The sequence below is a fragment of the Anas platyrhynchos genome, chromosome 20 (assembly GCF_047663525.1).
Source record: "Anas platyrhynchos isolate ZD024472 breed Pekin duck chromosome 20, IASCAAS_PekinDuck_T2T, whole genome shotgun sequence".
Lineage (NCBI taxonomy): Eukaryota > Metazoa > Chordata > Aves > Anseriformes > Anatidae > Anas > Anas platyrhynchos.
In genome coordinates this window covers 1158962-1171490 of record NC_092606.1, presented here as the reverse complement: position 1 = coordinate 1171490, position 12529 = coordinate 1158962, and the positions used below count along the sequence as shown (strand labels likewise).

General features: G+C 34.3%; 1 protein-coding gene across 6 annotated transcripts in view; it reads right to left on the bottom strand.

The window, feature by feature from the left end:
• NF1 (neurofibromin 1) overlaps window positions 1-12529 on the bottom strand; it is a 95132-nt gene that overhangs the window by 59378 nt on the left and 23225 nt on the right. For 5 of the 6 annotated variants that reach the window (XM_038165778.2, XM_038165779.2, XM_038165780.2 and 2 more), the window contains exons 13-28: window positions 11194-11328; window positions 10259-10372; window positions 9748-9827; window positions 8273-8396; window positions 7634-7777; window positions 6679-6925; window positions 6287-6360; window positions 6084-6167; window positions 5073-5513; window positions 4499-4638; window positions 3840-3962; window positions 3345-3428; window positions 2777-2893; window positions 2046-2227; window positions 1722-1933; window positions 977-1138 (exon numbers count right to left, since the gene is read on the bottom strand). In XM_038165778.2, coding sequence (XP_038021706.1) covers window positions 977-1138; window positions 1722-1933; window positions 2046-2227; window positions 2777-2893; window positions 3345-3428; window positions 3840-3962; window positions 4499-4638; window positions 5073-5513; window positions 6084-6167; window positions 6287-6360; window positions 6679-6925; window positions 7634-7777; window positions 8273-8396; window positions 9748-9827; window positions 10259-10372; window positions 11194-11328 — 2463 coding nt within the window. Of the gene's footprint in view, window positions 1-976; window positions 1139-1721; window positions 1934-2045; window positions 2228-2776; window positions 2894-3344; window positions 3429-3839; window positions 3963-4498; window positions 4639-5072; window positions 5514-6083; window positions 6168-6286; window positions 6361-6678; window positions 6926-7633; window positions 7778-8272; window positions 8397-8742; window positions 8840-9747; window positions 9828-10258; window positions 10373-11193; window positions 11329-12529 lie in introns of those variants that run through there. The other variant, XR_005260287.2, reaches the window with a different exon arrangement.

Genomic DNA, 12529 nt, shown 5'->3' with positions numbered 1-12529 from the left:
AAATCAGAATATGTGGCCAGATTAACATAGTAATCCACAGGAACATTCCAAAATTCTGTACGTTATGAGAGCTTGAAAACACTTGATTTGTTTTGGCATAAGCCAGATGTCTGTAAAACTGGTGTTCTGGAAGACTCACTTCTGAAACACAACCGTGATCGACTTCTACCAGTATTTTATTTAATTTTCAATCTAGAGCAAACGATAAATCAACTTAATAACCAGATGGAAATCCTTCCTAGAGTATACTGACTCAACACCCCAGCTCCGTTTGTATTGTACTACACAACATTTTAAACTGAAATGAAAGACCTTGGAATTTGTCTTCTCTTTAAATAGAAGACAATTAGAAACAGTCTTCAAGCTGGTACTACACCCCAAATCACTCATGTAACTAAGGTAGTCATAAGTTTAAAAAGACTTACTATGATTGAAGATTATTTAGGACAAGACTTCAAAGTAACAAATGTAAATATATTTAGCTGTTTTTATCAAGTAACGCTTTCTAAATAATAATATTGTCTGTTTAAATGCACAAATCTTGCAAAAAAATTTTTTTACTGCAATCACTTTTCTTCACAATACTGAATACGCAGACTAAGCAAGATGAAACATTTATTGCCTTGGAAACTTTCAAGAGGACTAACTGCAAACTTGAGCCTAACTGGTTGACTCAGGAAGTCTTGGCAAAAGGTTGGTTCCAGAAGGATTTGTATTTTTCAGTTGGGCCTGAACACAAAAGATCTACAAGTATTATTTCAAACATTGAAAGTTTAGGGAGTTATGCTTTTATGAGATGTATATGAGAGCTAAGAGTAACTTTAACTGAGTCCCAAAGCAAACTCATCTCTATTTTCATCTGATTCATTTACTCCAATGCTTACCACCACAGACACATAGTTCTGTATTTTTATATTACTAAACTTTTCCTGTTACTGATCTGATATGTAGCAGAGAGAAAGGTTAGGTAACATACCTTAAAACAGAAAGTCATTATTTTACTAGCTAAGCTGTTTCCTCGGAAGAGTGTCTGCATGGAATCTGCTAGTTCAACTTCCTTTGAAAACATATTCCAAAGCAGCTGGTAGAGCAAGTGCCGGGAATCAAAGAGTGTGACCAGGACACGAGCCAGCTCATCCTTAAAAGAAGCAGGAAATGGTCATCTGAGCAGCAAGTCAAAGATGGCACTAATTATTTAAATTTGCTATGGAGTCTTGCATATAAATATTAAATTAAGCATGCGCAATCTTTTTTTAAATCTTCCCTATGCTATTGTTTGCCTAAAAATCTCTCTCACGATAACCACTCATGCAAATTTATAATGGTTAGTCCAGACAGATAAGCATTCATTCTGCTGTATAACAAAAAACAATTCATCTTGTTAAATTTGAGGAGTAAATACAGTTGTGTTTGTCTGCATTACAGCACGCAGTTTGTAATAAATATCAACCAAAACAAATGCATTTATCATAATAATTGTATACAAAATTGTTCCCAGGCATTAACTGAAATTTAATATAAAACTACTGTTGATAATCACAATCTCTTGCAGCTGGATTTAGTATACTTTCTTAAAATACAATAAGAAAGGCTAGTTATTACGAAAGGTAGGTCTAATTTCTCTTTAGCAGGCTGTTGTTACACCCCCAAAATGTTTGACCTAATTATAAGTCTTATTATTTTCAAAACACTTAGGAAATAAAATGCAGGAATTAACTTACCCACTGAGAACAAGGCACCACATTGGCTAAAGCCATAGCAATAGGGAGCTCCCCCTGATCACCCATCATTGTAACCAACTCCACCAATCTCTCAAACCGATCTGCTAGCACTGTTTCTGCTAACGTATCAAATTCTGTTCCCTGCTGCAGAATTTTGGTGAGGACTTCCATAAAGGTAGCTCTTGTTTGGAGGTCTTTATGATAGCCCAAGCCTGAAAAAAAACAAAAACAAAACATAACTACTAAGGAAAATGTAAAAATGAATCAAACACCAATGTCTTCATTGTGTATTCATTTATGCATAGCTTAATGCAATTACTTTACCTATGGAGTGCATAAGACCACTGTCAACGTTTGCATTGAGTAAATTTGACATAGCAAGAACAGTGCAGTGTCGTAGCGAAGCTAGTCTTCGAGACATTCCACGTTTCCTGCCACCAGTTTGTGCACTGTCATCTTCAACTTCACTACAGTCATTTAGAAGGTTCATAAACAGTGTGAAATATCTAAAGAAAAAGATAGACTCGGATAGTTAAAACAGATTCTACGAAGGCAACAGTCTGGAAAGATTTGCATACAAAAGTAAATAGACCATAAGCCTCCCAAAGAATCCCATCCATCCCCCCAAATAATCTTCCCTGTAGCACAGTTTAAACTTCCAAAAAATATGTTGTAAGAACTAGGAGGCACTGCCCTCAAAACTCATATATAAGTTCCAGAAACAAAACAAACAAATTCCACTGGCGTGCCTTTACAAACAGCTGTTTTGAAAGAGATTTTAAATTTCATGGATGAAAATGCAATTTCAAACCCAGCTAATCCCTCCCATGAACTAAGGATACGTCTGTATTAAGGGGAAACAAGGACAAATTTAGTAATTATTTTCTAAATGAAAATGTTTCCATAAACCTATTAGGCAGAGATTTGTGAAATGACATCTATACGAGGTAATCTCTACTTCTGCTAGAAGAAAAAACTTAGTTGGTAGTAAAAATCATATGGTGCTTCTACTCTGAGACATTATATAGTAGAAATAGTTAAAAGTCACTGTTTACTTAAGAAATAACTGAGATTTGGCTTCCATCAACTCAACACCATCTCCTTCTTCAGGCTGTAATGGAAGCCCAGCAAGAAGAGAGACCACTGCTTCCATACTCGCTTGGTCCAGATCTCTGAAAAAGTTTTAAGGTTTTAAGCATCAGTTGTTAAATTGATCCATCAGGAAAACAGCGATCACATTCTGTGGTATAGGTTCAAGCAACACATTATTAAAGGACTACAACTAAGAAGGAATGTTTTCACTAAAAAAAACTTAAGTATGAATTCAACACTATAATCTTTGACAATTTTATTCTTCATAATGTATCATATGAAGACATAGTTCTAGGAAATAAAACAAGCAATTCTAACACTAAATCAGAAATAGCATTAACAAGATTTAAATAAAAACATGTACATTTTAAAAGAACCTGCTCACAAAAAATTAAGTTTCAATTTTGGTCTTTTCTTTAGAATTACTACCACTACAGAAATTCCACATAATCCAACTGATCTGTGGATATCAAATGGTATCTGGAACACTGTTAGCAACTTTAGAAGCAGTTTAATAGTACTCTTTCTTACCTTGTCAAGCATTTTACATCCTCATCTGTTGCTTGATTAGATGTTCCCATAACCCAGTCTGTCAAATATTCTACCATCTTGTTTCTGTGAAATATAGATACAAAAACATAAAACTGCTAGCTTTGTTTTTTCCGTTTTTTTCCCCCCTAAATAATAACCCACACACCTAAATACACCTACTACTGCTTGTGGTTAGTATTACAAATTCATATTCGAACCACCAGATATTGAAGATTAACTGAATTTTATTGTACCAAGTAATACCCCACTCTGTATCAGGTTTTTTTACATACATTTAGTATCCCCATATTCAAAATGAAATTATAATGCAATACTAGATTCTAAACTACTAACACTGAAGACAAAGTAAAAAAAAATAAAATATACCATTATAATAAAGTTTACTTTTATTTTTTTTTAAACATGTAACCAAAATTATACTTGTCCACATTACACTGCCCTAGGTGTTTTATTATGTCTAAATTTCTTTCTTACCTGAATTTCATTTCTTGGCAAAATGAAAGGTCATCTCTTCTCTCCATCATTACTTCTACTAACTGACAGAGCTTAGTTTTTATTTGAATTGCATGTACCAAATTTCCAAGCACACGCACATATCTGAAGATAAAAAGCAAAAAGTAAATACTTCATGCTGTACAAAACGAGGCCCATGCATTTGAAATCTTTTCAGGTCTGTGTCATAATCTACACATTGGCTGATACAACTCTGACTTGCATAGTGGGTTAGCAAGTATTTGGGCTAATGTTTTTTCCAAGCCTTACATCAGCTGAAGACCAGCACCAAGTTTCTTGAGGCCAAAAAGGTTTCTGACTGGCATAAAGGTTTCTGATTGGCATAAACCCAAACAGAAACCTGCCCTTCATCTGGTTTCTAACCACTAACACTATTGTACAGAAAAGAAAACAGAAATACTTCCAGGAAAGGGGGTGAGGTATGGAATGGTTGGTTCTGAAGAAAATAAGTCTATGCTATCATTTAAGTAATCTTTATGACTACTGAAGTTGTCAGAACAGTAAGAGCGGGGATCAACTTCTTTCTCCATGGGTAGAAGCAGAAAAGATATTGAACTAAAAGGGTCTACTTCACTCCATAAACATATAACTTTGTATAGAAGATTAACCAGGTTTCTCACCTAACCAGATTTAGCATCATTGTCTCAATACTAGCTTGTCCAAGATGTTCTGAGCTCCCTTCTGTATGATTGTCAAGCAAATTCTTCATTATAGCAATGGTTTGTTCTACAAATTGTGTGTTGGTCTCAGTTAACAAAACCTAAGGGAAGAAAGTTTGTAGTGTTAACTTCCTGTCTGCAGTTAACTCAAAAAAAAAAAGTGTTTTCATAAAATATACTGCAGAAAATATAACAGATAAATATTTTTCTAGAATCACCAAGTCAAAAGAATTGCAATACATTATCAACATTAAATATGCCAACACTACCAACCTTAAAGATTCTGAGACAATTCTCACAGGTTCTGTACTCAGAAAGTTTACTAAGAATTCAACAATGTTTTTAATTACTTTATGTTAAACATAGCCTGGAATAAAATATGATAATTGTATGATGCATGCTCTCAAATACAATCACAATGTTTGCATTTTTTTTGTAGAAAATATGAACAGATAACCCATTTCAATTACCTATGTGAAAAACAAGACCAATACTTTTTACGATACGCAAGTGAAGGAATATATCAACAGTTTACCTGTCCTTGAGAATCAAAAAACTTGCTGATGGTATTCTTCAGTTTGTTAAACAGCATTGGATAAAGTGCTGGACTCAACTCCAAACCCACCAGATCTTTAATATTAGTCCGTATTTGAAGTCCCACTTTCTCGTGGTTACAGACCATCAGAGTCAATAATCGATCTATGAATTTGCTAACAGGAGTCTCTGCATTTCCCTCAGTGGATACCATAGATATCATGGAGCCCTTACGCTCATTGACTGGGCCCATAGGTGGACTGTAGGTTGCTAGTCCTGCATTGCTACGATGCTGTAGGCACACTCCTCCAAGGGCACATAGGAACCCCGTCATGTTGATCCATTCCTGAAGAGAATCTGTGTCTGACAAGTCTATGGAGCCTCCCCCACTAACATGCGACATTCGTCTCTTAACAATCGTCTTATGAAGACTTTCCGTAACCTAAAAAAGAAGGACTGAAGATGAAATCTTTTCAATTAAACATAAATAATGGAGAAAGATCAGAATTTAGAAGTATGTCATAACATACCCCACCATTTTAATTCCATCTCAACAAATTACTAAGGTTTGCATCTTACAGCATGAACAAAATTCTATCCAGAGGGGCTATTTTTGCAGAATTTGAAGAAACTGAATTAAAAAGGGACCAAAGGGGGTTGCCTAGATGACTCCCTGCTCTGTAGTAGGACAAAACATATTTAAATCATGATAGTCAGCAGCTTTTTTTTTTCTTAAAAAATTTCCAGTGAAAGAGATTTTATAATTTCTCACTATCTTTTTTTTTGCAAATATTAAACTCAGCTATCTCCCTTACAGCAATTTAAGTCAAATTATCTCTTGTTCTCTTATCAGTAAACACAGAGGACTTGATTTCTGGAATATTTTCATGGAGCTTAAGTCCTCCTATACAACTCATTTTCCAGATTAAAATGAAATTTCTTAAAATACATAAGCTTAAATAGTTACTCTGAATTTCTACAGGGTTAAAACTAAGGAAAAATTCATAGTCACCTGCCCATCTTCCATTTTGGTCTTTGGATAGTTAAGGATTAGTTTTGTAGCTTGTTCCCATTTTGCATGTGTATCCTCCCAGGCCTAAAATAAGATATAACAAGATTTAACTTCAAAACTACTCATAGCAACAGTCTTTTCTGTGTTCAAAAAAAAGAAAAAAAAAACACATGAAATGGACAGAAATTTAGAAGAAGATTTACCTCTGTGTTGCCTGCAGTTGGATGTTCAATGCGTCTTAATAATGCCATCACTCTTTTCTGAAGAGCTGCTCTCCCTACAAACAAGCACAGAACATTTATGAAACAGATTTTTGAAAAGCCATCTACATCAAATATGAGATAATTGAAAGTAATTATAAAAGAGGAAAATATCCCCTTTAACTGTTTAGAAAGATTCTCCTTGTTACACTTTCAAATCCTCATGAACAGTTACCCAAATTCCTTACTCCTTCCATCGGTTTCAATGGCTAAGATATTTCAGTGCAAGCAAGAGTTACAACCAAATCAAGAATATAAACTTGTTTAAAGAACTCCAATCCAAACAAGCCTTATTGTACAGGTGGAAAGGCATTTTCCAGACTCATCATTCTTACCTGTTGACATCATATTGCTAACAGATGCAAACTCCATGAAAGTGTTGTAGTTTGGCAAAAAATTATGAACTGAAACTTCATCTACTCCACATCTGATATCTGCTTCTTCACACAGGTGACGGAAACAGGACATTGCAACAAGGACTGCCTCAATATCTGGGCTCCACAAAAACATGTATAAAGCAACTTCCAATTTTGTTTGGGCTTTGCGACAAATAGGTGTTCCACTGCATCCTGCTGTACTTTCCTTGGGAAACACAGAATTCCAAGTTCGATAATATTGCTTAGAAGTATGGCAATTTTCTTAATCCAAATTGTTTTTCAAACCTGCTTTCATTCTAATAGAAATAAGCAATTTAACCAACATCTGAACTCTACTGTATTTGCTGTTGCACAGTGGCAAGAAAGTGCTCCTTCCACAAAGATAGCCACATACTTAGCAAAGTCTTATTGATACCAAAAAACTGTATGTTAAAAAAGAGAATGAAGTTTTTGGCTCATAAAAGATGCTCTGAATACCCTCCACTTTTCCCTGTGGCTAAACACTAGACTTGTCTGTCAAAGGGTATACTTTACTGAGATGTTTGATTTTGATGATCTTTCACAGTTTATTCAAACTGGATGCAATACATTAAAAAGTGAGATTTCAGATTTATTAACAATGGACAAATATGTAGAGATGCTATGTGTGATCCTAAGAAAAAAAGGATTCACCAACTTTTTAACTTCCTAGAAGTCTGAAACCCATTACTCACCAGCATATTAGATTCAAAACTTATGCACGTTACAGCTGATTATTGACCAGAAAGAGAACAGTAACACATAGTAGTATGTCTTTTCCTCCTCAGAAATAATTATATTTTTAAAAATTACACTCTATGATTTAATTTCTACTTGCACATAATTTTTTATCCCTAAATGTTAATAATTATTATTATTATCCGCTGTTACTTACCATGGAAGAATTCCCTTTCCCTCTCCTGAGGGTGGCTCCCGGAGTACAGCTTTTCATCTCCTCATGGTCAAGAGACATTTGACTAGTTCCACCTCCAGAGACATCATAAAGAAAGAGAAAGTGACAGGAACTCCTATCCGACTGCTGTAAAGAGAGGAAAAAAAAATAATTAATCACCTTATCTTTTAAAACAATGCAGTTCAGGAACTGTTGTCACTAAAGTAAAAAGCTGTTCAACATTTACGCAGCATCTTTTACGTAGGTGCTCTTAGAGGGCTTTACAAATTTACCCATATTAATGGTATCTTAAAATGACATTTCCCCTTAAGAAAATAAAGTATTTTGAGAGTCATCATCAAAACATATCACCTTGATATAAGCACATCATCATGCCTTTTTTTTCCTTTCTTGGGGCCTCCCAAAATCCCAATAGGCTTCTTGGTTTTACTCCACAATTTATATACCAACATAAACATAATTATAATTTAAATGCAATTAAGTGTAAAGAACTACTTTAGTTCTTCAGTAGCTACTAAATCTCTTTCCATCATAAAAGTAACCTTATAAATAAAAGCAGTAACAAAACAGAGACTAATTCATTTTAATGATCCCAAAAGATAAGTGATAATATTTGCTTACTTTATTTTTTAGAAGAAATTTATTCCTACAGATGAGAATCTCTCGCAGCCACTTGAGGATTTCTGTACTGCTGAGCATCTGATGACTGGTTAGTTTCTTGCAGATATAAAAAAGCATTTGTGAACTGCAGCAAAATGAAATTTAGCATTAGCTTTATCATCTAATAATAAAATATCTGACAAAGGTATTACTACTTTTTACATAGAAATAGACAATTAGCATGAATATCCTACAGATAAGCTAGCATCTTCTTTTAAAATGTATAGTAGATATAATATAGGTGTGTACTTTAAATGACAAAACCCCTCTGTCCCTTCCCACCGCCCAACTGGCCTCTATAGTTCCCTAGAGGAAGTTAAGCAATTTGGGTACTTGTTAGAAGTCCAGACTCCAGGGCTGTCGATTCAGAAGTCCTCCATTTATCCACAGAACAGATACAGCACAGACAGTGGCAGTACAAGTTTACCTACACTGCTCTGATAACGTGTCTCAACTCTGTTCTGGAAGGAACACATCTAGGGATGTTCCTTCTTCATATCCATTCAGGCCTCACACTCTCTGTTAAAACTGCCAAAGGGTCCAAATTAGTGTCAATTTTAATGGGTTCTTCCCCCAGCCCGAACAGACCACAAACTCATTTCTACTACTAGAAATTACAGTAATGAGTTTTAGTTATTGCCCATCTAGGTAGGACTCAGCCCCCAAACTATCCCATAATAAGCCCCTTGAGCCACATTTAGCAGTCATGCAGGCCAATTTGTTGATGCTCAAAGTGTTCCTTCTAGATTTTAATTTGCTTTCTTCTAAAACAAACACCTGCACCAAATCAGATTAGATCACCAAACATTTTTCTTAAATTGTTTAGCTCATGCAATTCTTAGAATTCTGAGTTGCCTAGTTTTTTGGTTCAGCTCTTTGTGTAACTGATTATTTTGGAATTTTATGTTTTTTTAATATACTCCATGAAATCAACTGCAACAGCTGCTGTGATGTTATAATAAGCAAGATGACTTTAACCAATAAAAATTCTTTAGATACATAACAAAGACAAATGGAGACCACAGGTCAGGGCAAACTACTACCTTTCTTAGGTGAGGGCTTCAGAGTCAAGATCAGCAAATCCACACTGCTAGAATTGCTTTGCATCACCCTCCCTCAGCCCACAGAGGATAAAACAGAATTCAAACAATAAACACTTGAACGCAGGGCAAGACTTTAACATTTTGAAGGAATAATCATTGCTATACCTTAAGTGCAGGCTGAAGAGAGTCATTAAGAAAGCCAGCAAAACGTGTTGTTTTTTTTTGTTAAATGGAAGTAGTATAAGGAAGATACTACTTTGTCATCAGAAAACAAATCATTTTGACTGCAGATTCAAGCCAATGTCATATAGCTTTCTCAAAACATTCACAGCTATTGCAAAAGAGAAGACATATCAAAACAGCTGTTGCTCTAATTTACAGAAGTAAACTTACCTAATTTCCCAGAATGTTTCTATAGGCGCATCAGGATTCCACAAATCAATGCTGTCTAACTGGTGAAGAACTAGCAAGGCCTACATTCAAAACAGAACAGCATCTCACTTAAAGGCAGAAATTGACAAGTCACTTAAGAATGGGCAGAGAAATAGGTGTAATCACAAGTCAATTACATTGCTTAAAAAAATAAAAGATAGAAAAAGCATTTTATATAGCAGAACAAGACTTTGTTGCTAATCCATGTGAAAGGTATTTATTTTATTCCCAATTAGATTTATACAAGTTAAAAGACAAATATGTAAATCTTGACTATTTTTTCTAACAAATTCTGAAAAAAAATCAAATATCACAACACAAAGTTTTTAAGTGTTTTGCTGCAATGGGGTTGTTTGAATACTGTTAAAATGGCAATAAAAAATAAATTGTTCTCCAACAACGCTGAAGTAGTTATTTCAAATTGTTTCCTAGTTTAAACAAACAGCTTGGCATACAGAACATTATCCCTTACCTCCATGGCTTCTTGTGCTATATCTGGCATGCTGGACTGCGGAACAAGTTGTACAAGGCCTGTAATTAATTCAGCAGTACTACCTTGTGTCTCAGGCCCTTGCTTCCTTGGATTCTAAAAAGCAAAAAGGAAAGCACCTTTAAGAAGCAAAACTTTTCAATGACCAACCATGTTACTGACTGCTAAGCAATAGTCTTATAATTATAATAGGTAGATTTTAAGAGTACCTCATTTCTTCATTTCTTTTTAAGCCATGATACTCTTGCATATTATATATTTGATACAATAGAAATATTTTAAAACCAAACGATAAACAGACCAGACAAAAGGAAAATATTTAGCACACTGATTAGATGCTAGTAGTAGTACACTAATTTTGGCAACGCTGCATAACACATGCTCTCCACATGTAGACATTATCAGATTTTATCAAAACTTAGTTTACTTCTGCAGCTTCACAGAGTTCATACACAAGATTTGCAAAGCCACAAGGTAATATTTGAAAAGAATAGAATATTCATTCTGGCATGAATTCACAAGAAAACACTGTTAAACATTAAACTTGTTAAATTATTTTACTCAGCATCATAGACAATACTAACAGAAACTAGCAATAACCTAAGAAAATATCTTTCTAGTCACTGGAACAATGGCTTTTTTTTTTTTTTTTTTTTTTGCCTGATTTTAGTTTTCTTTTTGTTCTTTTCTCCTTTCCTTTTTCTTCCTTCAGAGCTTTATGGTCCCTTTCATTGTGATTGCTCTGGTTCTGTAATATCTCTTACAGGTTCTTTTTGTTTTTGTCTTTTTGCTTTGACAGGTATCCTAGATGTCAGGTTTATGTTTTTAATCTTTATTCATTTAGAAGCCTCAAAAGTAAATTTTACTGTTTTGTCATGATTTTGTCTGGGATAGAATTAATAATATAACATACTTACACACAGCAAAAGCTTTGGATCAGCATGGATTAGTTTTACCAAGGATAACAGCAAGAACTTGTAGCTTCTGGTTTCCAAGTCAGTAGGTTTTTCTTTAAATTTAAGGCTTGTCATCTTCTCTTTAAATGTAAGACTCTGACAGGAGGAAAAAGCACAGTCACTGTCAGTAAGGTACTCTATGGAGTAGTTATAATTAAACATCTTATGAAGCAAATTGGTTGTACTATCTATAACTCATGAAAAAGTTATAAATTATATTCAATTCACTCCAGTATAGCTGCATAGCCTTCTACTTAGAAATACCCTATTAAATATGCATACGCTATCACTATTATATCTTTAAGCTTCATTTAAGAAATATTTTAGTGATCTGCAGATGGATATAAGAAAAGATTTTGTGTAAGACAAGCTGTACAAAAGAAAATTGGATAGAAGGACTAACAAGAATTTAGAGGACTTCCTCTTGTCAAGGAAAGACAAAAAAAGGATCCGAAGTAAGCTTGATTACATGAGAGGGTAAGGATTTGTTTTATTTTCAAAGGCAAATCATTTTCTATTTTCCTGTCATAATCAGTCTAGATGATAGCATTTTCATCTGTACAACCTCTGAAAAATGTACCTTTCAGTTTTCACAAGGTACATAATGCATCTTAATAAATAAATAAATAAATAAAAATAGCTCCATTTGAAAAAATCAGTAAACTGTTTCATTCAACCTCCTCATCTGAAATGGAAGATGTTTTAAGGTATGTACTGAGAATTCATACAAGGATTTGACTCGTGTTCTACCACTGCTGTTCACGCAACACAACCCAGATAACAGTATGACCAATACATATAACTAATAGTCATAAAGAGTGTTAGCCATGAAATAAGCATATATGGATGCTACTGATTATAAGGATTTTCCAAAATCAAGATTATGCCTCAATACAGTGTGCACAGTACCCCAAAGTGAACCACCCTGTTGTATGGCAAGTGACTGCAGCACCTTCATCTTAACAAAAATAATCTGGACACATGCTAAAGTGTGTGAAAGACTATATAACATAAATAAGTATCAAAATATAATTTATAATATATATATGCACACAAAATACACGTGTGCACGTGTATATATATAAACACGTGTATAAATATAAATAGCGATTTATTTACTTCACACAATCAAAACTAAGGATTATCAGAAAACAAAGAGAGGGAGATGGATACTCTCTGCACAGACATCAGTGGGATAAACACCAGTTTGAACCTGACAGACAATACTGGAACAAAAACATGTGGGGATAACTTAGACACAAGTAAGTTTAGGCTGGAAATTAGAAAACAGTTTTAA